This window comes from Mastigoproctus giganteus, chromosome 3 (assembly GCF_048544385.1).
Source record: "Mastigoproctus giganteus isolate SK-2022 chromosome 3, ASM4854438v1, whole genome shotgun sequence".
In the NCBI taxonomy this organism is placed as follows: Eukaryota; Metazoa; Arthropoda; class Arachnida; order Uropygi; family Thelyphonidae; genus Mastigoproctus; species Mastigoproctus giganteus.
Window position 1 is genome coordinate 105913739 of NC_143577.1, and position 23273 is coordinate 105937011.

The 23273-nt window shown below is 39.5% G+C and overlaps 1 protein-coding gene across 2 annotated transcripts in view; it reads right to left on the minus strand.

Annotated features, from left to right (window-relative positions):
* Positions 1 to 23273, minus strand: part of LOC150088205 (pituitary homeobox x-like) — a 268656-nt gene that overhangs the window by 161684 nt on the left and 83699 nt on the right. The window contains exon 1 of one of the 2 annotated variants that reach the window (XM_090370618.1): positions 7766 to 8015. The exons of the other annotated variant lie outside the window; for it this stretch is intronic. Within the exon in view, the coding sequence (XP_090226744.1) occupies positions 7766 to 7964 (199 nt within the window). The 5' untranslated portion in view covers positions 7965 to 8015. Of the gene's footprint in view, positions 1 to 7765; positions 8016 to 23273 lie in introns of those variants that run through there. 2 annotated transcript variants of the gene reach the window in all.

A 23273-nucleotide genomic window follows, 5' to 3' on the forward strand; every position in this document is an offset into this window, starting at 1 on the left:
TAAGATCCGGAGATCTTAGGGGCCACAAGTTTTTTGAGATCAAGCGATCTCCGAAAAATTCTTGTAACATGGCCATCGTTTCATTTGCTGTATGGCAGGTCGCACCATCTTGTTGAAACCAACATTCTCGTTCATTCATCTCCAACAATGCAATAAACTGTTGTATTATGTCACGATAAACTTCTCCATCCACAGTTTTTCCAAAAAATATAGGCCTTATAACACGACGGCACGAGATGACACACCAAACCCCAAATTTCAGGGTATGTAATGATCGTTCGTGATGCGTGGGTATGTAATGATCGTTCGCGACATGCATGTGGGTTTTCACTGCTCCATATTCGGCTGTTTCTGACCATTCACATAACCATCCAAGGAGAACCAAGCCTCGTCACTAAAATAAACACGATTCAACACCTCAATTCCATTTTCATCAACAAAAGAACGAAAGTAACGACAATACCGTACACGTTTTTCATGGTCATGTTCTTTCAGTTCCTGAAGGATACGAATACAGTAAGCATGCAATTTTAACTTCTTTGTAGCCCTGAAAACTGTAGTTGGTGACAGTCCGGTTTGAGAAGATAACTTCCTAAGAGATTTTCTTGGTGAGCGGGTTAAATGTTCATTCAGATCATTCAGAACGTTCCAAGTTAACAGTGATGGCCAGCCTGGGCTCTTTGTCCTCCATACTCCCAGTCTCACGAAATTTCGCAATTATACGCGATATTGTTGACTTGTTGGGGACAAGCGACCGAGGAAATTTCATCTGAAATTCGTCTTGCACAAGTTTATAAGATTTATACGCGAAGTAAGACTTCACAATTAACATACGCTCATTCTTGAAAAACGACATGGCCGACACAACACAACGGACTGGATGCCTGACCGAGACTAATGCATGTCACTGTCATTCAACTGCTTACCTCGGGTAACCTTGGGTGCAATGCTGCCACCGACACTTAAAACTTGACATAACATTTGCCTGCTCGTAAGTTCTACCTTCTTCATTTTAGGATTGCGTCCTTTATGAAAAACCCTGTATTTTAGTGCAAAAATTATTCTTTCAGTATTGTTTAAAGAAAGTTCGTCTTTCTGATAGTTATTACAAATATCAGGACTCTGCTTGCTTTTTTTTTTTTTTTTGTAATTTTTTGAAAGATACGAATCAGCTGGTATAAGTCTTTAAAATTCTTATATTCATTTTTGAAATTATTATTTTTTCCCTATGTTTTGTTTCAAATTTACAATACAAAAGGGGAGGCTGTTTTATGGTGCCGAAAAATACCCATGGTCGTTACCGGCTGTATGATCTCGGTGTCTCTAAAACCCGCTGTAGCAACTGCTAAATTTTATTGGGAATTAAATATATGTGGGTTATGTGCGAATTTTGTTGTTTAAGGGTTTTAAGACACAAGGACATCAATGGCCAAGATGTGTCTTTCCAAGTTTTTAATGTAAATCGAAATGTGCGAATGATTGGAATGCCTAGACTGACAGTTTTTACTCTTCACCACAATGCATAGCGAAAATCACTGAGCAAAGAAATATCGAATTTCAAACCAATTATAGCCATGAACCTGAACCTTGGGAAATAAGCTGCCACAGTGGGCTGTCTATGACAACAGGCTAACTAAATCCAACTGTTCATTACATGTAACTGATTGTTTTAATAACGGCTCGACACACCATCTAAAATCTTACAACATTTTAGCGCGAGTCTTACGAGGCCGTGGCTGGACATTTCTGATTGCTCTTATACACGGGGTAGACCATATAATGAATCGCAGGACTTACAGAGACAGAAAAATGAATAGTCATTTATGTTACAGAGTCTGTAGGAAGTCTGAGAAATAATATTTAGTGACATTCGCATTAGTAGAGTCATATGCTGCAACCTTATACGGCATCAGCCAAAAAAAAAAAAAAAAGAATCCCATTTCACACATCCATTTGCTCTAAAAGTTTGTGCAGTTATTCCTTAGGCGCCTCCGTAGCCAGGTGGGAAGAAGCAGCAGTGCGTAGCACACGCTTCTTGATTAGACCGGGGTTCGAGTCCGTCACCACCAAATACGGAGGCGGAGGATGCGGAAAGGTCAGGAAATGACCACCGCATATTCACGGAGCAATATGGCCTTAGTTGCTAATGCTCTTAAAAACCAAATAACAACAGTTATTCCTTGAATTTATTTAAGCTCTCAACTTCTACAAGGACAGATGGAAGTTTGTTCTAGCAATCAACTACCCTCGGGCTAAAGGGAAATTTCCGCACATCTATTCTACAACTGTTCTTCCTCAATTTGAGTTTATTTCCTCCCCCCTCAGGTTTATAATCTGAGCATGAGGAAGAATCCCATCAGCCTGCTCAACCCATTCAAGGCCTTATACACCTCGATCATATCACCTCGCAGGTGCCCAGTCTCCAGATGCTGCAAAAAAATTTGCAGAACTTAGGCCTATCTTGGTAACAGCAACCCTTTGTTCCACTCACTAGTCTCGTTGTTCTTCTCTGTACATGCTCAGGCAACTCTACATCCTTCCTGAAACCTCTAGACCTGTACGCAGTGCTCAAGGCGCGGCCTGACCATGCCTTATACAAAGGGATAATCACCTTCTTATTTATCCCTATTAACAAAATTCCTGTATATCACTGACAAGACCCCCCTGATCTGCTCTGGCAGCCTATCTGCACTGTCAGAAAACTTCATATCTGACTGCACAATTACCCCCCGGGTATTTTTCATTCTCCACTACCCTGAGTGTAGTTGGTGTGTTACTCTAGGGTTACTTCTACCCATATGCAGTACTTTGCATTTGTCAATGTTAAACTTCAGTTGCAATTTCTCAGCCTATCTGCCCAGCTTTTCTAGATCCTGTTGCAGTAGCATATTGCCATTACTGTCATTAACAACCCTGCCAACCTTTGTATCATCTGCAAAGTTGGACCTTTAATTTTCCAGCAACTATTGAAGTGAAGACGATATAAATCAGATTAACTGTCTACAAAAAAAAAAAAAAAAAAAGCATTCCGATGCGCTCATCAATTATTTTCAAACGCCCTCTAAGCACCCCTTCACTCTAATGTATTTGATCGAGATTAAGATGATAATAATACACGACATTCAAATGATTCTTATCCATATTTTAAATTGCTAGTTTTAATGAGAAGAATTCTTTTCAAATAATGAAATAATGTAGATCAATTTATTATTCGATTTCCCAGTATTAAATTAACGGTGCTAAATATGCAGCTTCAGCGCAACTTGAATCGCTTCACGAGCAGCATTGAGGAGAAATTACAGCACGTTGCAGTAATATTATTAATACTATAGTAAGAGAGGAAATTTTTAGATAAAGTTACGCGTTTGAAGGCGAACGGAATACGTTTGTTGTATATTTTTTGGACTGGTATCATTCGATTACTTCATTTATTAATAAAGACTCGTGTTCACAATTGCAGCTTTGATTAGAATTTTTATTTATTTTATATATATTTATATATTTGCGGGCGTAATGTGAGAATACACTTAATTATGCTGCATAACTGGAGCAATAAATCCAAGAGGGGCGACGAGTGGAAAAGTAGGCGGTCAGCTGCCCTAGACATCGTGCAGTGTTCCGGAAGTCCTATGAGGGGAAAGGCGGGCCGGCCTAGTGAAGCTATCAAGGCCCGTGTTGGCTCTCGACGCCTCTGTCCACGAGGAAGCAACGAAGCAGAATGATTATTCGAACGGCAATTATCATTATTATTTTTTATTACCTAACTGTAAAGCTGCATCATTCGTTGTCGTGGTCATAAGCTACAAGTATATTTTGCTTTATTTTAGGTAGTTGTGACCTGTATTCAAAAATATCCGAATGAACTGCGATAGCAGGGTTGTACCAAAATGACAGGATTATTCCGAGCAGCTCCAGCTCTTTTGTTGCTAAGCCTTTCTGCTCGTTTCTGTGCAATAAATGGGTAAATAAATAATAATAAATAAATTGTCACTCTAGCATTTTAACTGTGCCATTGTCTGTAGGTACCAATCCTTTGTGCAAAAAGATTACTTAGGTGGTATTCAGCTTTTTACTTGCTGCATATTTAGAACTTCGATTCTCATCCTGAGTAACTTTCTTTGGGGTCGAGACTTTATTCGAACAAGATTAATTTAATTACTTTGTAAAAACTAGTTGTTCATTCTAAAACTAATCTTTGAGCTCCATAATATTACTTGCGTTATGAAAAAAAAATTAAATATTTCCATTCTTCCCCTGTCATCCCCTAATACATCTTTGCAGTTCCAGTAACCATAATGCCTCCGTAGCCGAGTGGTCAGGAGCGGGGGTGCAGTAGCACACTCTCTTTGAGTAGACCGGGGTTCAACCCCTGACTGCTGAATACGGTCGATCTGCCAACCCGCACTGGACCAGCGTGGCAGATTATGGTCCATTTCCCTCAGTATGAATTGTTGAGGAGGCTTCCATTCTTCAGTGGGTTGATAATGGCTGTAATTTTTATGCTCTGGGCGAAGGTGGTATGTAAAGAGCATCCTCTGGTCTCCTAGGTTGCATTGGCGCATAAATAAATAACGAATCAAGCAAATATCTGATCATGATCGTAATATTGATTCGGTTAATAAATATTTACACACAATGCGTTTGGAATAGACAAAATTGCGTGCTTTTTCTAGAATGAAGCGCAGCAGTCAGAGTATTGGGATCCTCTCATCAAGTTATGGCCATATCTCTGAACGTGAGAGATTTGCTAGGCTTAAATGCAGATCCCCAAAGCGGAATGAATGGCAAATTCTGCACGGAAACTCCTCGCCTTTCGGCATAACACTACTGTTAAGTTCACCCATATATCCTGCCAGTATTGTACACAGTTCTCGGCTGCATTTCTTCTGAGTAATCTCAGAAATTCACCACTTTTACTATTATTAATTAAGAGTAAAAGTCTCAAATTTCAGTAAGAAATATTCAGTTTATATCCCACAAATGTCTTCGCTGGTGCTAATTCGAATAAAACTGCCATCCCATATGTCGTCCAGCTAGTAATTATCATACGTCTTCCAGTTACCAGTACATAATATTTTCATGCGCAATTGCGTCCACTTTCATTATTTGACAAACCTTCCTCCAACTGACTGCTTGGATTATCCATCCACCACTACCTTAAACGCTGATCTCTATATTAGTTTCAGTGTGGGGGGGGGGGGGGGGTTGGAGACGACATGATTTAACTTCAGTTCTTCCTAATGCTCTATTTATCTTTTATCTCCGCAAAAAAAAAAAAACAATAAATTTAAATTCTGCAGCTCCTAGAGATCACTGTATGAATTTACCGGAAGTTTTGGAATCACAGGGCACATGTGTTTCAATCCATGTGGTGCCGAACTCTACATTATACTGACCACTCGACTACAGTCGCGTTCTGATTCGTGAAATATTGTTCCCACATCTGGGAAGAAATCGCCTTACTCCTTATCACACAGGGGTTAAGCCTCCTTTATACCTTTTATTGGGAATACTTTGATCACCGCTTATTGAATTAGTGTCTGTAGTCTCCTTTTATTATTTCAAATACTGTAGTCTGAATACGGGCATCAACCAATCAGCATCCATTCAAGATTTAGCTCCATACTCTTCAAACTAACCTTTCTTGACCTTTATTTATTTCCTGTAAATCCACTTCTGTTCTCTGGAACAACCTTCCTCCATATATATTTTCTGACATTTCTAGTTTTAATTTAATTCTGGCTTAAACTATTTCTTCCAGACCTCAGGAAATAGTACTGCAGATGTTTGGAGTCGCCACCAAAAGTCAAGCGTTATCCCAGTGATTGTGAACTTTAGCAACCCATACAAAAACTTAGTTGGTGAGGGGATGTACTGTGAAGGGGGAAGGGGAGGATTGAGGAGAAAGAGATCGCTGATATTGGTGAAAGCTTTCTTCTCAACATTCTTTTAAGCACTGCATTCGCGAAAAGAATAGCGCTTTCTACAGTTGCACTCTTTCCTCCCCACAGAATATCCTTCCAAGTGCCTTTCTAGCTGTCATATACTTACTTACTCCACTTTCTACGATGCTCAACTTATTCAAATCATTTCGACATAGATAATATTCAGCTTTAAAACAGCTTCAGATTTCAACCTTTTCATCGGTGTGCAGCAGATTTTTCAAAAGAAAAAGCTGCATATTTTGAAATACAGGAATTCCCTTTTATAGACTGCGTTTACTGCGCTTAAAATAATCGTGAAAAATTATGTGCTAATAAGCCTAGCAGAAAATTTCAGTCAGAAATTTACTTGTATTATGCTCGATTGATTGTCGGTTACTTCTAATAGGCAGTTAGTATTTCTCTATTAGGCTTAAGTACAATGTTATAAATGGATATTTATAGTATTAAATGACCAGGAAATTATCTTGCCTGGGAATCAAATTTATGTGCCAGGTCGTAATTCACAATATACGTCGTATTGTCGAAGTTTATTTAATTTTTAATTTACAAATTTTTGTGAAATTTGACACCTTAAGTGAACAGAGTACATGCTGCTTTCATAGAAGATAAATGTGATCCTTGAATCATTTACCAGCGGTTCCCCGAAGCTTGTTAATTGTATTATGTGTTTGGTAATATGGAAGCGAAATGTAAGTTGAAACACCAAACAGTACTCATGGCGTGTATGCCTAAATGTAAAATGAAATAAAAAAAAATAAAAATCTGTTTATATTTTGGGATGGCCGCATAGGATCTCAGGTGTTTATCAGATAAAGAGAATGCATAAACATCACTGTATTTGAGTAGCCATTGTCTAGAACCACAGTGAACCCAGACTAGTGTACTATTGTACCCTCAGATATGGTGGCTGTTACATTTGAAGTTCTGCATTTGCCTGTTTTATTTTTATGTCACTACTTTATTACCATTTTGGATCTTATTTACAACTTTATCTGGATTTATAAAATATAACTACATAAATAAAATAAACAGTAATAACTGACGCTTGATCGATAATTATGTGATAATCCAGGCAAAAGTGCAATTTATGATTTTCAGTTATTTCTATAATTATCTCTTATAGAAATAGTTAAGTGCCACGTGCAATAACACATGAAAAATAAATACAAAAGTACAGTAATAATAAAATAAGCCTTTACGTTTCTTATCGATTACAGTTAAATATCTGGTTTTATAACAAGCCAGTTCGTATGCCTTTTCAAATGCGTTCTGTTTACAGAATTTTATTCTCAGCGGTTGCTTCCTTTGCAGTTGGTACACAGTATTTATCCGTTTATCAACTAAGCTGTTTGAATGTGCACGTGGAAAGTGTTGCCAGCAATAACCGTATTTGATGAGCAATAAAGAGTAATGAATGAAATGCGTATTCGAACTATAAAGTTTGTTGGACGTTCATCTCATGTGCTGATAGAGAATCGAATTCCATGTGCCGCACTGTACCTTGCCATATATACCCTCACGAACACAACGAATTGATGTTTATCCGGACAAGCTAACAGAAGTGTTTGGTGTCGAATTTAGTGAACAAATTTAAGTGCAAAACTCAGTATTGCTTCGCTCAGCTGCACCCAAACCCCCTCTTCACTTTCACATTGTGAGATTTACTAAAATCCTTCCGTGCTACACGGATGGCAGTAGCGTACTATGATACTCTGCATGTACTGTACTAAGATCAGAGTTAAGTCTATTATTAACTTGACAGCAATACAAATGTGTACAAAACAGCACAGAACCGAGCTAAGTAAAAGATTTGACCCTACCTCGCTTCTTTTTCTCGTCCGTCACGCCATGGTTGGACGAACATGTCACTGCCGATTCTGCGGCTGACCTCGGTGGGATGCCGGACGTCTGATGACCTAAGACGGGAAGATTGACCACAGACGGAGGAGGTACGGACACTGGAACCGCAGATACAGTAGACACAGGGGCGACGGGAACCATGTGGCCTAACGGCCCCATCGGGCCGAGGGTTGCGCTAGGGTCGGGAGAGCAGACTCCGGCCACGAGGTCTTGCAGACAGAGGGATTCGTTTAATGAGTCCATCTATCAATTACAGAGGATTAGACGTCCTCGGAACGACTGGCTGCAGACTAAGCCCGTGATTTCAGCCCGAGCTCTCTAGCAGGCACCTCCTGTAATCTCTCCCGCCGATCAAACGGGATTTGTTCAAGACCAGCAATGTCTGCCTCCGCCAACGGAGCCCCAGCACGAGATCCGCCTGAAGCCCGAGGATATTGCAGCCCTCAAAGTCTAACGAGGGATTCAGTAGAGGCCAAGCGTGGATGAGAAAATCTCTGACTGCGATTGCAGTATTGGCCGGTTGTAGCACGAGGTACAGCTGCGACACGCGAACATGTACAGTGTGTTGCTCGTGCAGTCACGCGTCCTGGCTAAATCTCCCGGAGCCCTGTTTGTACTTCTTCTCCGTCCCTTGACTCCGGAGCTCGTGCGCAAGTCAGCCACCAACTGTGATTTGCTCCCCTGACTCCTCCTTCGTTCCCACCTTTATGATGTCATCCGTGACGTACGAGTAGCGCCTCCCAGCAGCTTGCTAGTAGAGCAACTAGTGACTTATCAGAAGAGAGGAATGGCAGCCGGGGGCAGGTCTCGTGTCTCCAGCCCGCGCCACCAAGTTCTGCCGCAACCGCCTATTCAAAACAGATGGTAGAAAGCGGCCCACTATTCCGTAAGCTGACGGCCAGCTTTGATCATAAACTTGTTCCTGTCTCTCTCCCGCCATCCAAATCTGACTTTTATTTTCGAATCCTGAGTAATAATGGAGTTTTCGTTGCTTTACATTGCATGCTGCGTATTATGTTCTTAACTCTGTTTATTTTATTCTTGAACGATACTGTATTATGCGAGAATCTCGAATGTGCATTGTGACAGAGAGAGAGGGAGAATTTATTATTTATACATAAAAATAACGATTCTAGGGAATTTTAAGCATTTGTACAAATGAATATCGTTTTGCTTAAGCAAAAGATATGAGGAAAAGATGAGATTTTGCAAATGTCAGTTATTAGTGCAGAATTGCGACTGACCAAATAGTCATTGGTCATTAATTACTGTTATACAGTAATCACTTATATCAGTAACCAATTATAATTGTATCTAATATTAATATGAGATTAATAAGGTACAGTTACGAGCAGTGATCAAGTCTTGATATTAGTCGCAATTGTAGTAACTTATTAGCGATGGGGGAAAATAAGAGTAATTGGGGATTTTTTCTTTTTTTATCTATTATTATTTATTATCATTTATTATTTATTATCATTTATTATTTTTTTTTTTTGTAGATGCAGAATAAGTCTGGCACCATTTAGTCCTTCTAATACCAATACTAATACAGTAATTGGGGCATGACGAAATTTTCCCTGCTGTGTAACAATAACAGACATTACTTTTTCATTGTTGCAAAGCATCACTTTATTCACATTTGTTGAAAATAAATAAACTTCTTTAATAATAATAACACCAGACATAACAACCACCCTGTGCACTTGGTAGCAATACCCGTCAAGGGGTGGAATCCGTCAAGGGGAGAAATAATATAATAACAATAACATAGGGGTGCCCAACACCAGCAACCTCCAAAAACATACGAGGAAAAGATCACAAACTACTCAAACCTAAGGCAGGAAGTCATATGGAACAAATAATGACCATCCCGATTATCGTGTCAACCACTGGCATGGTGCCAAAGAGCCTCCATAAGCACCTAGTAACAATAGGCCTCCCAGAGAACATTTACATGGAACTCCAGAAAGCCGCAATCCTGAACACCTGTAGGATGGTAAGACAGTTTCTCGACCAACAGTAACCGGACCCAACTAACCACCCCATGCACGTGGTACCAGTACCCGTGGCGGTGTGGAAAAATCCCATAAAGGAGAAAGGGTTTTTATAATAATAAATAGTGGGAGACTAAATGAGTAGACATATCTGGGCAAGATGTAGCCCTAACACTTGGAACAAAAGGAGATAAAGGCTCGCCTGACTGAGAAATACCATCAGAGACTAAGAAGCGTGCTAAAATCAGATTAGTGGTGGGAACATGGTCATAACCATAAACATTTACGCAGCTCCAGTTATGCAGCTCCGTAAATGTACATTTACGTACTCCTTCGGGATCATAGACTGGACCAACACAGAGCTGGAGGTGATTATGAAATCGACCAACCAGGATAATGATGACGAAGACCTGCCAACACCACCCGAAGTTGACCATCAAGAGAGAACCGACCATGGCTAGTAAAGAAGGAAGGAGGGGAATTGACCGACCTCATTGAACAAGAGAATAAAGTGATTAAGAATCTGCGGGATTACTTCAAGGAAAACACAGCAGCATTCTACCAATCCATAAGAAAGACAGACAAAAGGCACACAACACTCAAGTTTAGCAAGGAGACCCCTCACTCACACAGACAGAAGAAACAGACGCAAAGATGAGTGAAGAAGGCACATCTGTGGCAGATGCTATGATTTCCATGAAGACTACGTACATAAGATGGCTTCTAATGCATGGGCATAGCTCACGAATGGGAAGTTGCCAGAGACCGAACGATTCACGCTCACCATCCAAGTCCAGGTAATGAACACTAGGAAATACATCACCAAGGACTCCGGAGTGACAAATGACACATGTCGACAATGCCTCCTGGCGCCAGAACAATCCAGCACATCACCGCGGGATGCAGGGTGATTACTCAGACGGAGTACACCCACAAATACGACCAGGTGGTCGCGTCGTCGACAAGATTCGAACCTGGGCCTTTTCCTACCGGTGTGGGGAGGACGGTGACGATACCACTGTGCTACCCCGCGCAGACATATAATAGGTGATATTAATGTTCAGAATTTTACAAAGGTCACAAAAGATTGTTTAAGCAACAGATACAGTATATATCAAAAATCATCAATATCGACCCCGTGTTCGGAAATGCACAGATAATTCATTCCATCCCAATGAGGTTTAGACAAGGAAGACTTGCTGGAGAATCATTCTCCTATATGTACTTTATCTGTAGCAAATTTTGTGACCTTAACATCCAAGGATTGAGCCAGTGGGAGCATTTGTGATGGTAGAAATCTATCGGACGGATGCAGTTGTTGGAGTTCTGAGGATGACCGGAGCGATGGCTGTGAAAAGGTGTCAGTGGCACACGTCCCAAAAATCTGGTAAAATCAATCCTGTGATGAGTTTGATTGTGGTAATTAGGCATCTTGTGTCAGTGAGTGCTAAGAGACGTGGTATTTGCCGTGACTGGGCCATGTCGATGGTATGCAGCTGAGAGGGGAGATAACGTTTAAAGATTACCCACTTGAGCAGCAAAAAACTGAGCTGTATAGAGTCGCTTGATCGTGGTGGGCACTGCAGATCCCCAAATTTTAGCAGAATAAAGAGCACTGTGGAATAGATAATTGTGGTAATGTATTTTTTGTTGTTGGTATGTCATGAACAAGAAGCAGGTGCTGCTCTGCCAACGAATGCATCCGTGAGATCCCGGTTAGCCTTTTCATTGTGGGCGTTAGCTCTTAGTTTGCAGTCAGAAGTGGTTCCAATGTTTGTGCGACTCTTAACCAAGGCATTGGAGCCCCACTTTATCAGCCCAAATGCAAGCCAGCCCAAATCCAGCCAGCCCCACTGGCTGGCTGGATTTGGGCTGGTTTCAGGGAAGACATCATCATCGCGGACTTGGAGGACTCCAAGTTCAGCAGACATTTGGATAGATAGCTGGCTTGCACAAGGAGGTTTTCGTTGATTTGGTTGACTATGGAAAGGATTGTCTGATGGAATGATCTTGGTAAAGATTTTCAGATCATCAGCATAAACAATGATCTTCTCTTTGTTATTAGCTATGGGGACAATGGTGAAAGTGACGAGGGTCTGGACGCCTTCTTGTGGCACCCTTTCACAAATGGGGCGCATATGCTGTGTGCCTGCGCTGAGCTGACACATCCTGTTAGATAGCAGTAAGGTGAGGAATCTTAGCATATCCTCATTAATGTTGTAGAAGCGTTGTGGTCAAATAAAATAATTAACGCACGTCAAATAATGCTATACGATTGCCTATTGTAAGTAGTGCATTGTCATGTGATAATATTACTTCTGAAATATTAAAATGTTTTTAATTTATTAAAATAAGCTAAAATATTATTCGTATATCAATTTAAGTTCTCATATAATGTTTCTGTTTATTTAGATATATAATCTGTTGATCTATATTTACATCATTTTGTTTTATGTTCCGTTGAACACAATGTTTTAGATGTATAGTTTGAGTAAAGGAGTACTTTGTGATAATTAAAATGCTACATTCTTTACTGTTAGTACTAAGAATTGATATTTCAACTTTTAACAGGAAAAACTCAAGCTTATTTCAGAAATGTTCGTTTTTTAGTTTAGTTTAATTAGAGTATACAGATGAGTATTGATTGTCACATGAATACTGGCTCATACAGTAGTTTTCCTTTAGAGGGTACCTTACAGGGGCTAATTGCAATTTGCTTTGCTGTGTTTGATCAAATTAGATTGTTCATGAAAACTTTTTTTTTTATTACAGGTGTAAAATTTTAACAAAATTAATTACTTTCGAGCAAATGCATGCTGATTAGTGTACGCCACCTTGCATTCGATGTCCTGCGTCCATACTGCAAACGTAATTCCTTTAAATTAGCTTGAACGCACTTCGATCATTGGTATTTAATACATTTAACTCACTCTTATTGCCGTAGTTTCGAGTAGTGCACCTTCTTGATGAATAGCAAGAAGCATCCCGAAGCACTTAATTTCCAAGTGCTTCGGGATGCTGCTGAACTTTCCTGAGGTGGCTAGCCTGACATACTTCAGAGTGTAGATTCTTACTAGCTTTTCAAGTTTTTCTTTTATATGACGAGATCGTTAGAAAATCACATGTAACGTGTAGCAGGAAAGAAAATGCGAATACTATTCACCCGTTAAAACGAGGCTTCGTAAGACTTCTTTTAGTTTGGTGGACAATTTAGCCATTTGGTTTTACCTGTTCAGGCAATCACGGAATAAATTTTGAAGGCGTACACCACAACAAACCACTGTCCTACTAATGATTTTTTTTCTTTCTTAAAGATTTATATGGTATGCAAAAATCAATTCTAGTGCTCAGGGTGGACCTCTGACCAATCAGAAAACTCCTCAGCTCGGGTGTGTCAGTAGAGTCAAACAATTAAGGGCAGGACACTGATTAAAACAAACATGATTTTAATGAACGAACAATGGAAATCACATATAACACATAAACAACTATACACAAAATTAGTAAAGACTGTATGCCTGTTTTCATATTAAATTTACTAATTTGCTTCTTATATTAGTTATATATTTTTTATTTCATTACCTCATTCTTGGTTCTACAAAAAAATCTCATCATTCCTTAAAGGATAGTATTACTTAATCTTTTCCCTCTTCTTCATATTAATCTCTTCTGCGCCTATTATCTTTTAAAATTTCATTGCTTCTCCATTCCCTCTATGATCTAACCATATATATTTTATATATATCATAATATTTACCTTATAATATGTGTAGATGGTATGTAGACATACCATCTACACATATTCTAAATGATATATGTACATGAAAAAAAATATAAACACATGAATACACATATTTAATAAAATGACTTAATATAAAATCTTAAAACTCGTGTATAGATAGCAAGTGAATGTTTTTAACAATTAACTTGCTATCCATACACATAAATTGGTGTGGGTATCCGTAGCCGAGTGGTCAGCTCGCCGGTGCATAAGTACACGTGTATTGAGTGACCCGGGTTTAAGCCCGGGTGACTGCTGAATACGGTGCTGTTTCTTGTATTCTCTCTGCCTTGTGAACTCCTCTGACCATGGAGTATAAACAGAATTTTTTTTGTTTTTTTTTTGTTTCTCTAACTGAATTGAGGCGACTGTTAAAGTTCATTCATTTCGATTATTCAAACAGTTCTGGAATCCTTTTTGTGTGACGCCTAAAATTTTCCGTTTTAGTAGCTAACATTCATAGAGATACTATAAAATAGGTATTCATGGCCGTATAAGTCCTTCATCATGGACTAGTTTGTCTGGAGATCGACTGAATACCTTCTTTTTAAAAGGCAAATAAAATGTCTCCGAGAATCATTGGTGTTGTAGGTGAGAGGTTATGTATGGCAAAATTTCTGCTTACAATTTCCTGAAGACAGTGCCGCCATTTTCTATTACCGCTATCATGGGTTCGATCTCATCCGGTGTTACTTGTCAGAAGAATTTTCCTAAGTAGCAGGTCTGCCCCGTCAAAATATTCTAGCGAAACTTTAAAGCACTATGCACATTTCTCCCTGCCACATATCGTACTTTATCACTTTTCCCTTAAGTTCCTGTAGCGGTACCCTGGACTTTGGGAGTCTGCTCTTTCTCTTCACTTATGTGGCGGGTATCCACAAGCATGTGATCCTTCCCATTTTGAAACTGAGTTTGCTGCTTAGTGCATCGATATCATATTGTGGAGGCACTTCCCCACGAGTTGCCTTGGTATTGCATACTTTAAATGAAAAGCATTTCGCCACAGAAAAAAGATATTTATTTAAAGCGCATGCCACTACCCAGACCATGGTTTCGATCCTGATTGAGGTCACCTCAGTGAGTGGGTAGGCAACATGAATAACTGAACGACCCAGTGGCGAGATATATCCATGGCATATGGGATACGAGATGGTACAGTAAATGAAATAGACTTAACCTGTCTGCTTAATGAAGTATAAATAAATGTTCAAGGCTGATGAACCTTTATTCGGACTACATTCTTAAAGCTTAGAGACTTTCCTATATTACATTAGTATTTGCCTCAAGTGTTTGCGTACTGCTACATATTTCTAGGAGGAGTCACATAATCCCTTGAACAACTGTAGTGTGCGATTTTCATACTAACTAACATTAAAAACGTATGTCAGCCCCCACCTCCTCCGCTTTTCTATGCTGGCCGTTCGCCGTAGTTTGAAGTACAGAAATGTTGATCTAAATTCGGCGTAATCTAGATGTTACTGGAGCAAAATTATTTATGTCCTTGGTCCAGTAAATTTTACTAATTTATTCTGAAACTGAGCAATTTTACAATTAAAATCTACTCTTCTACATTTTCACTGAACAAAGTTATACTTTTTTTGTATGTACGTATATAAACGTTTTCCTTTTATTTTATAAATTAACTAAGGTTTACAAAGGTTATTGGGGGAAGATTTCGAAACTTATCTATACTTCTCATCAGGAAGGAAATTGGTATTAAAACTCAAAAATTGCGCAATTTGGAATGCCCAAGACATATCTGGAAGGAACTGATCACAAGACCAGGTGATGAAAGGTGAGAATTCAAATATAAAGAGGATAAAAACAAGTTGTCGAACTTTTATCTCCCCTTCTTTTTTGGCTTGATGATAGCATTCCAATGAGAGAAACCAACAACATACCCAATTTTTAAAATCTTTCAGTAAGTAGCCTAGTGGTCAAGCCCGAGGGGAATAGAAGTGTTCTGTTTTGAATGACTATGGTTCAAGCACGCCTGACTACTGTGTATGGTGATTTCTTGTGAACTCCTCTTAATATTATGTGATCTACCCCAAATATAAACAGAATATTTATTTTTGTTTATTCGTTTAATTGCACAACTTATAACAAATAAACTGGATTTATAGAATTGGATATCAAGTTTTCCAGAATATTGAAACAAGCAAACCGATGTAAAAAGGTTTTATTATTGGCTCTATATAGCCTCAACTTCCTACTTAATCAAATGAAACCAAAGATTACCCATGTTGATTATCTCATTTTTGGTTGAGAATAAGATATAAGAACTTCATTGATTATTTTTGATATTGATTCATCTTTTCAAGTCCTTGAATGGATAAAACCATCTCTCTTTCTGCATTATAAACAGCAGTCGATGACTGTCTCCAACTTCACACTTCTTGAAACAATTTTTGCGTGTAGGAGTGGTATGAGAACTTGGAAAATTCCAGTAGAATGTTATCGTTAATAAGACAAAAACAAGCAATCAAATTATATGAAATATTTTTTTAATCAAATCATAATTTTAGAAGTGTGGATTCATGGGCTAATTTGCATTGCGTGCGGGCTGAAATCACCCAGAAATGGGGTTTTTTTTTCCAACTCATACAACATGCAAGATGGTATAACTACAATTTCGACTGAAGAGAACGTTAGAAATTTCTCCAGTGGTGACGGGAATCGAACCCATACCTCTCCAGACGAGTGCAGACCAGAATACAGTGTGTCTTGCTGAATAAGCAGGGAACATCATTAATGAGGCCAACCATCTCCGCGTCAGAAAGCCGAGAAGTGCAGGTTCTTTTATATCATCTTGCCAACTAAGAGATTGCAAAAGTGAAATGATCCCATTATTTGAATCAGCAGTGCCGGATTAAGGCACGGGCTAGAAGGGCCCTTGCCCGGGGAGCCATTCTTTAAGGGGCCCCAAATTTTTAGAAATCATAAAAAAATATATATATATCCTTGGTAAAGGGGGGGGCGCCGAAAAATATTTCTACCCGGGGCGCAAAAATACCTTGGTCTGGCACTGTGAATCAGTAATGGATTATGAGCTAGCAAAGAAGATAGACTGTCTCAGCCGCCATTTTAGAGTTTTTCACGCTTTGCAGTGTTCTTAAATTTTTCTTTATCTTTACGTTTATTCATTATATCTAGATGTCTGTTTGCAGATTGGTGATATATTCAATTCTAACATCCGAACACTGGGCCTCTACTACGAATCTTGCAAAATTGCTACTTGAAATGATAGCATACATGGTATGCTATCATTGGCTATGCCTGCTAATCAAATAGGTATCACAAGCGCCACCAGTTTTGAAAGGTTTTAGTTTGAGTGTTCCATGGATGGCATGAGGATCTTTATCGAAGTCTTTTCAATAGGGATTGAGTTAGTCCGTCTTCTCGAGAGTATGGGTTCCTATGAAATTGTCCCTGAGTGTTTCGTCCTTCAAACAAACTGCCTTAAAATACAAGAAATTTATATACACGAGAAAATGAGATCGCTTGTTATGAGTTGCTTTGGCGGTAATCCAGTGGTAAACAACGCCAGAACTGTTTTAAAAGCAGTGTATGATACCTTGCCCCCACCCCTTCTCTTTTTTTGTGACCTCCTTGGCACTTAATTAATATTATTAATAGGCTAGATCGCCCTATTAATAATAGGATAGATCGCCATTTACCGCTCTTCTGGAGAGTTCTGAATTTGGCTCCTGTCGAATTGGAAAAATTTCATAATTCCTCTGCAATCGAGGTTGTAGTTTGCCAATTTCAGGCAGACGAAATGGAGTATTCTTTCATGAGTTATTCTGGGTTTTTTTTGCGCCCGTGAACATCCATTTCTACACATAAATCAGAATACGGCTATGTACTCTGTATTTATTGTTAGAGTAATAGTTTGAATTTTATTATTATTTATTTAAATAGAAGGTTTTTGAGGAAGAGCTATTGCGTTTCTTTTCCTCATTCTGTTAAATTTACTTTGGTCAATCACATTAGTTGTATCTACCGTTGTAAAACCGAAAGTCTTGAAGCACAGCACAAAATGTTTGTGCAGCTGTATTTTTATTTTTTGGATACATCATCATCCAAAGGGCCTTTGACAAATTCTTGTGTTTAGCTTATTTCATTTGTAGCATTTGCACTCTGATTTGATGTAGAGATTAGTGTAGGCTCGAATGGTTTGTCATAATTCGAGGAACGTCGTTCGTTTAGTCTAATAATCATAAAAAAATGCTCGCAGAAGAGAAAAATCTGGGTCACAAAAAATTGTGTCTCAGACAGCTTGAATTTACTTACATTTTTAAATTTAGGCAGTTTAATTAGTATTTTTCAGTACGGGAAACTGGACTCACCCCACCGTAGGCATTTCATTAGTTTCTTTTGATTGCTATACGTACATTTGATTGCTATACTGTATATCACAGAATTGTATTCTAAAATATGTTCCGGAATACGGTTGGTTTGCTTAGAAAGTGTGCCATATTGCAATTACAAATACGGCTCCATTGTAACTAAGGGTCAGTATACTATGTTTGTAAATTGCGTGTATCTGTTTGCAAGATCAAAAACTCCCATTTTTTTCTGGTGGGGGAGAACCGCTAAAAGTACATAAAAGTCTTTACCTGTCCCAAACGAGGGAAGTAATTTTTAAACTGTGACGGGAATCGAACTCTGACTTTTTTCACAAGCACGCGAGAAAGAGAGAGAGAGAGAGAGAGAGAGAGAGAGAGAGAGAGAGAGAGAGAGCGAGCGACGCTGTTCACTTGCACAACTAATGAGGAGGAGGGGGATATATATATAATCGTTATAGTAATTTTATATCATAATTCAGCACTGCCATCAAAAGCTGCAGGTTCTTTTGATGTTAGGAAATGAGTTCAAATATAATTTAATGACATCTTCACATGTGATAGCGCTGTATTTGATATTTCTTGAGGTGTTCCAAACAATTGAAGCACCATTTTTTCTGCTCGTCTTATTCCTGTGTTTCCTTAAATCCGTTTGTTTCTGAAAAGGGTATCTCATAAAACCTGTAGAATGCTGTAAATAGCAACACATTTAAAAATCAGTTCTGGTAAGAAAGGGAGATGAGTTGGTTTGGAAAAGACTTTGCAGTGCAGTCTTTAAAAAAAAAAAAAAAGACTGCACTGCAAAAAAAACTTTACTTAAGTTATAAAACTTCAGTTTTTTTTCGCATATTATATTATATTAATTATATTACGGACAAAAAAATTGTTAATTGAATCCAAGTAATTACATTTTGGTTTACCTGAAGGAAGTATTTTTACGAAATTACCTTCGATGTTATCACTAGTCAGCTTTATTGGCATAATTCGCTGCAGTCTCTGAGTTTTTTTTTTTTTTTTTAAAGGTTTCTGCCGTAGGCTTTCAGTTTTTAGCTAGCCTCAGTAAGCTGGCAACTGACCAATCATAAAGTGCCGTCCTGACTATCAAAGGTAATGGAAGAACGTTATCAAGTGCTTTTGAAGTGCCTCGGTCTGCCATACAGCCGAGAGACAGGGTTTGTTGTTCCTATTACAACACAGTAAAATACTGTTTAAAAAAAAAAAAATCGACGACACTGAGTATGGGTGTGATGCCCCAGTAAAGAGAAATAAAATCAAGCACAAAAGCAGATTCTTCCCAAAAAATAAACTGGAAGGGTGACTCTTTGCAATCAAGTTAGTGATATACAGTGTGTTAGTCTGGGGCCCTGCTGTATATAAGTAGTATATTGTTCTAAAACAAACTGGCATAGTTAAAAGCGGATACTTTATGCAGCGCAATATATTGCTGTGGTATATTTACGAATAGAGTTAGACAACCCCCCCAAAACAAACAACGATAATTATTGGAATTAATATCTAAAAAACTTTACTACTTGTAGTAATTTCGTTAGTCCGAGGTGTTCTGCGATGTGGAACACTTGCAGGTATTAAAAAAAAAAAAGTGGATTTATTCAAAGAAATTAATAGCGTCTTGGTTAGTGGGCATAGTGACTACTTCAATGCACCTTAGAAGAAGATTACTAATTTTTGGAAGAATGCTATTAATACTCTGTTCCACTTCTCCTTTAAAGCATTCGTGAGTCCGCTGAAGTCTTAATCCTGCCATAATTTTGCGTTCTGGTCCTTCCTAAAGTTGTTCAGTTGGGATCAGACTGTAGTTCTGTTCTGGCCATTGCAACAATGCAATATTATTTCTTTAAACTACGCATTCACAATTCTTGCTTTGCAACATGGTGTTGTAGAGTTGGAAGGTGTAAGGGATCCTGTTATAAAAATCTTAAAATATAGTGTACGCAAAATTGTCCAAAACATCAGTATAGGGTACAGCATTCATAATTACATGCCCTCTGTCCATACCACGAGAAATGCCCCAAAACGTAACATGGGTTCTCGTCCTCTAACTTCACATTTGAGAGAGCAAGTTCAGGTAGTAAGCGTTCTCCAGTCATTCTCCATATCAGAATACTTTAATCAGACTGAAAGAGCGTATAGTGTGGGTTATTGTTTCATATAACCCATTTCCAGTGATGCGCAATGCAGGTTCGGTGCCCTTTACACCATGCGAACCAACGGTGTCCCTTTGGCTTCGTAATCCTAGGCTTACGGGCTGTAGATCATTAAAATTCACGCCATGCAACTTTCGATGTGCTGTGGAAACATTTACAGATTTGGCTATAGCTACTCTTACCTCCAACCCCAAATTTTATGTAGTCTGATGGCGGAACAGAGTGACTAGCCTTCTCAAAGTGCGTCAGATCTTGACAATCAGTATTTTACAACTAGGTTGTTTATTGGACTCGGTGTCATCTCTGGACTTCCATTTAGTGTAGGTAAGTGTTGAATATAGCAACTGAAAAGGAATAAGTAATGATCGAGTTATGCCATTCTTGTGCAGGTCTACTGGAAGTACACACTTAATCTGTACAATTCCATCGAGATAAAGCAACACGATCAACATGCTCTTCACATTCAAACGAATTGGTCGCGCCTTCTTCGGGAGTGGGGATGATGGGCTTATCCACTTATATGACTGCTGCTTCATTTCCAGGTCATGCCTGTGAACTCCGGACCTCAACTCTGTGTTGATTTCTCAAAAGAAAGCTGAATAACCCTGAATGTGTTGTTGAAGATCAGGACATTGTGCTTTCAAATCCAACATCCTAGTAAAACACAACAATCATAGATTACTCAACAGCCTGTTTCTTTAAATGTTCTGTTTATACTTCTGCACGACTACCGAGGGTTCTCCACGACCACTTGCATTTAAGAAAAAAAAAAGTGCATTTATCCAAAGAATTAATAGTGTGCTGGGGTCAGAGAGTTTACAACTAATCATTTTGACAATGAACATAATCATTAATACTATTAAGATACCCATTCTGTGTGTTAGAAACAATGCGATACCGACAAAATGTGGTAATATTCTTGTATTCTCTATCCTGTAAACTCCTCTGAGCCCACGTGTCCGTCCCGGGCTATAAAAATAAAATTTAGAGTATTTTAATTATTTTACTCTGAAGCGTCAGTAATTTACCTTGAAGTGGTTATAAATTACGTGTAATCTAGTCGGTAGTCGTTGACAGACTAACCCAGTCAAAGTGCTGAAAGCAAGCCCATAAAAATTCCTTCCATCTCGATGGGATTTGAACCTAGGAATTTTCCAGGGTTTGGAAGAACATTGATCGTAACCACTGTGCTGTCAGCAGCGACTGTTCCTCAACTACACTTACTCAGAGAAGTTAAAACTGACAAAAGCTAGAGGGTTTGGGCCAATCATAATTTTTGGAGGCAGTTATTTTCACTGTTTGTAGAAACAGTGTGAAAGTATGCATGTTTTCAATTCTTTCCTTGTAAACACGGGCATTGAAAATTCTCGGATTTTGACTCCTTAGATTTTCTTCAAGCTTGGAATTAGTCCGTAGGTCTGTATTCTATCCGATTAAGTTATACACTGAAAGGACAGAATTCATGGGATACCTGGTTCCTAGGCAACGCGACGCTGTCACCCTTCTCGCTAGTGGATGAACCCACCGCTTGGCAGGTATATAGGTACACTGCATCACTGCATTCACGTCGGTAATTCGATGTCAGTATGGATAAACGTCGTGAGTTAACCGACTTTAAAAGAGGGATGATAGTGGGTGCCCGACGCATGGGCCACTATCGCGGATGTGGTACAGAAATTACACTATCCCCGTTTGACAGTATCAAGAGTGTATTGGGAATACGCCATTTCCGGAATAACATCTCATCGTGGATAGCGGAGAAAGGTGGTGGATGAAAGTGGCCGTCGACGTCTGTCTCGTATTATTTCAGCCAACCGGGGAGAGCGACAGTGGCGCAAATCACCGCCGACTTCAACGGGAGAGATGCCAGAAACAAACGTCTCCACCAATACCATCAGGCGATCATTAGCCGAAATAGGTTATGGGAGCTGCCGACCCACCAGAGTCCCATTGCTGACACCACGACACAGGACTCTATGCCTCAACTAGGCGAAAGAACATCGGCACTGGACCTTGGATGATTGGAGACGGGTCTTTTGGTCCGATGAGTCCCGTTTACAGTTATTTCGAGCAGATGAGAGGGTGCATATCTGGCGGAAACTGCACGAAGCACTTACTGACATGCACCCGTTATGTCAGTAAGGAACTGTACAATCAGATGGACGGTCGGTAATGGTCGGAGGCGTGTTCATCTGGGATACGTTGGAACCTCTGGTACGTCAGAGATCCCCCAGAGCAATGGACTCTTCCAGAAGGACAATGCACCTTCCCACAGAGCCGTGATGACTAGAGCATAGTTCGAAGAGCATTCAGCAGATTTTATCACCATGGAATGGCCTCTCTGTTCAACGGGCAGGAACCCTGTGGAACATCTTTGAGATGCTGTGGAAAGTTCCGTTCGAGCTTTGGATCCTCCACCCAGGAATTCGACGGAATAATGGACAGTGGTGCAGAAATCATGGATGGAAATACCTGTGGAATGCTTTCATGAACTAGTGGACTCAATGCCTCGCCGTGTGACTGTCTTATCCGGGCGAAAGGTGGGCGTACCCGTTACTAGGTAGGTATCCCATTATTTCTGCCCACTCAGTGTCTTAAAGGTAATGCTGAGATTTCTCTCCAATCACTGCAGAAGAGCCCACACCCTCAAGAGTCCATCGCATCGTTCATGAACTTCTCGCCATATCTCAGATAGAGGGAAAAACAGAAAAGAAAAATTTTGTGATTGTTGGAATAACGCTTTTGGCACGGATGTGCTTAATAAAAGGTAAACTGCAGCCATTATCAACCCACTGCAGGATGGAAGCCTCCTCAACAATTCATGCTGAGGGAAATGGACCATAATCTGCCACGCTGGTCCAGTGCGGGTTGGCAGATCGACCGTATTTAGCAGTCAGGGGCTTGAACCCCGGTCTACTCAAAGAGCGCGTGCTACTGCACTCCCGCTCATGACCACTCGGCTATCCCGAAACAACGCGATCCTAGTACAGAGTTCCGCACGCCTCTTGCTCGAATCCGCATGATGCCACCGAATGTAGTATATATGTTTCTTCTACGGTAAAGAATGCAAAAGAAACCAAATCCAGAGTATAGAATGCAAAATATGAAATAAAAGATTAAACAAACAAATATTCTGTTTGTATTTCTAGATGATCACATAAGGTCAGAGGGGTTCA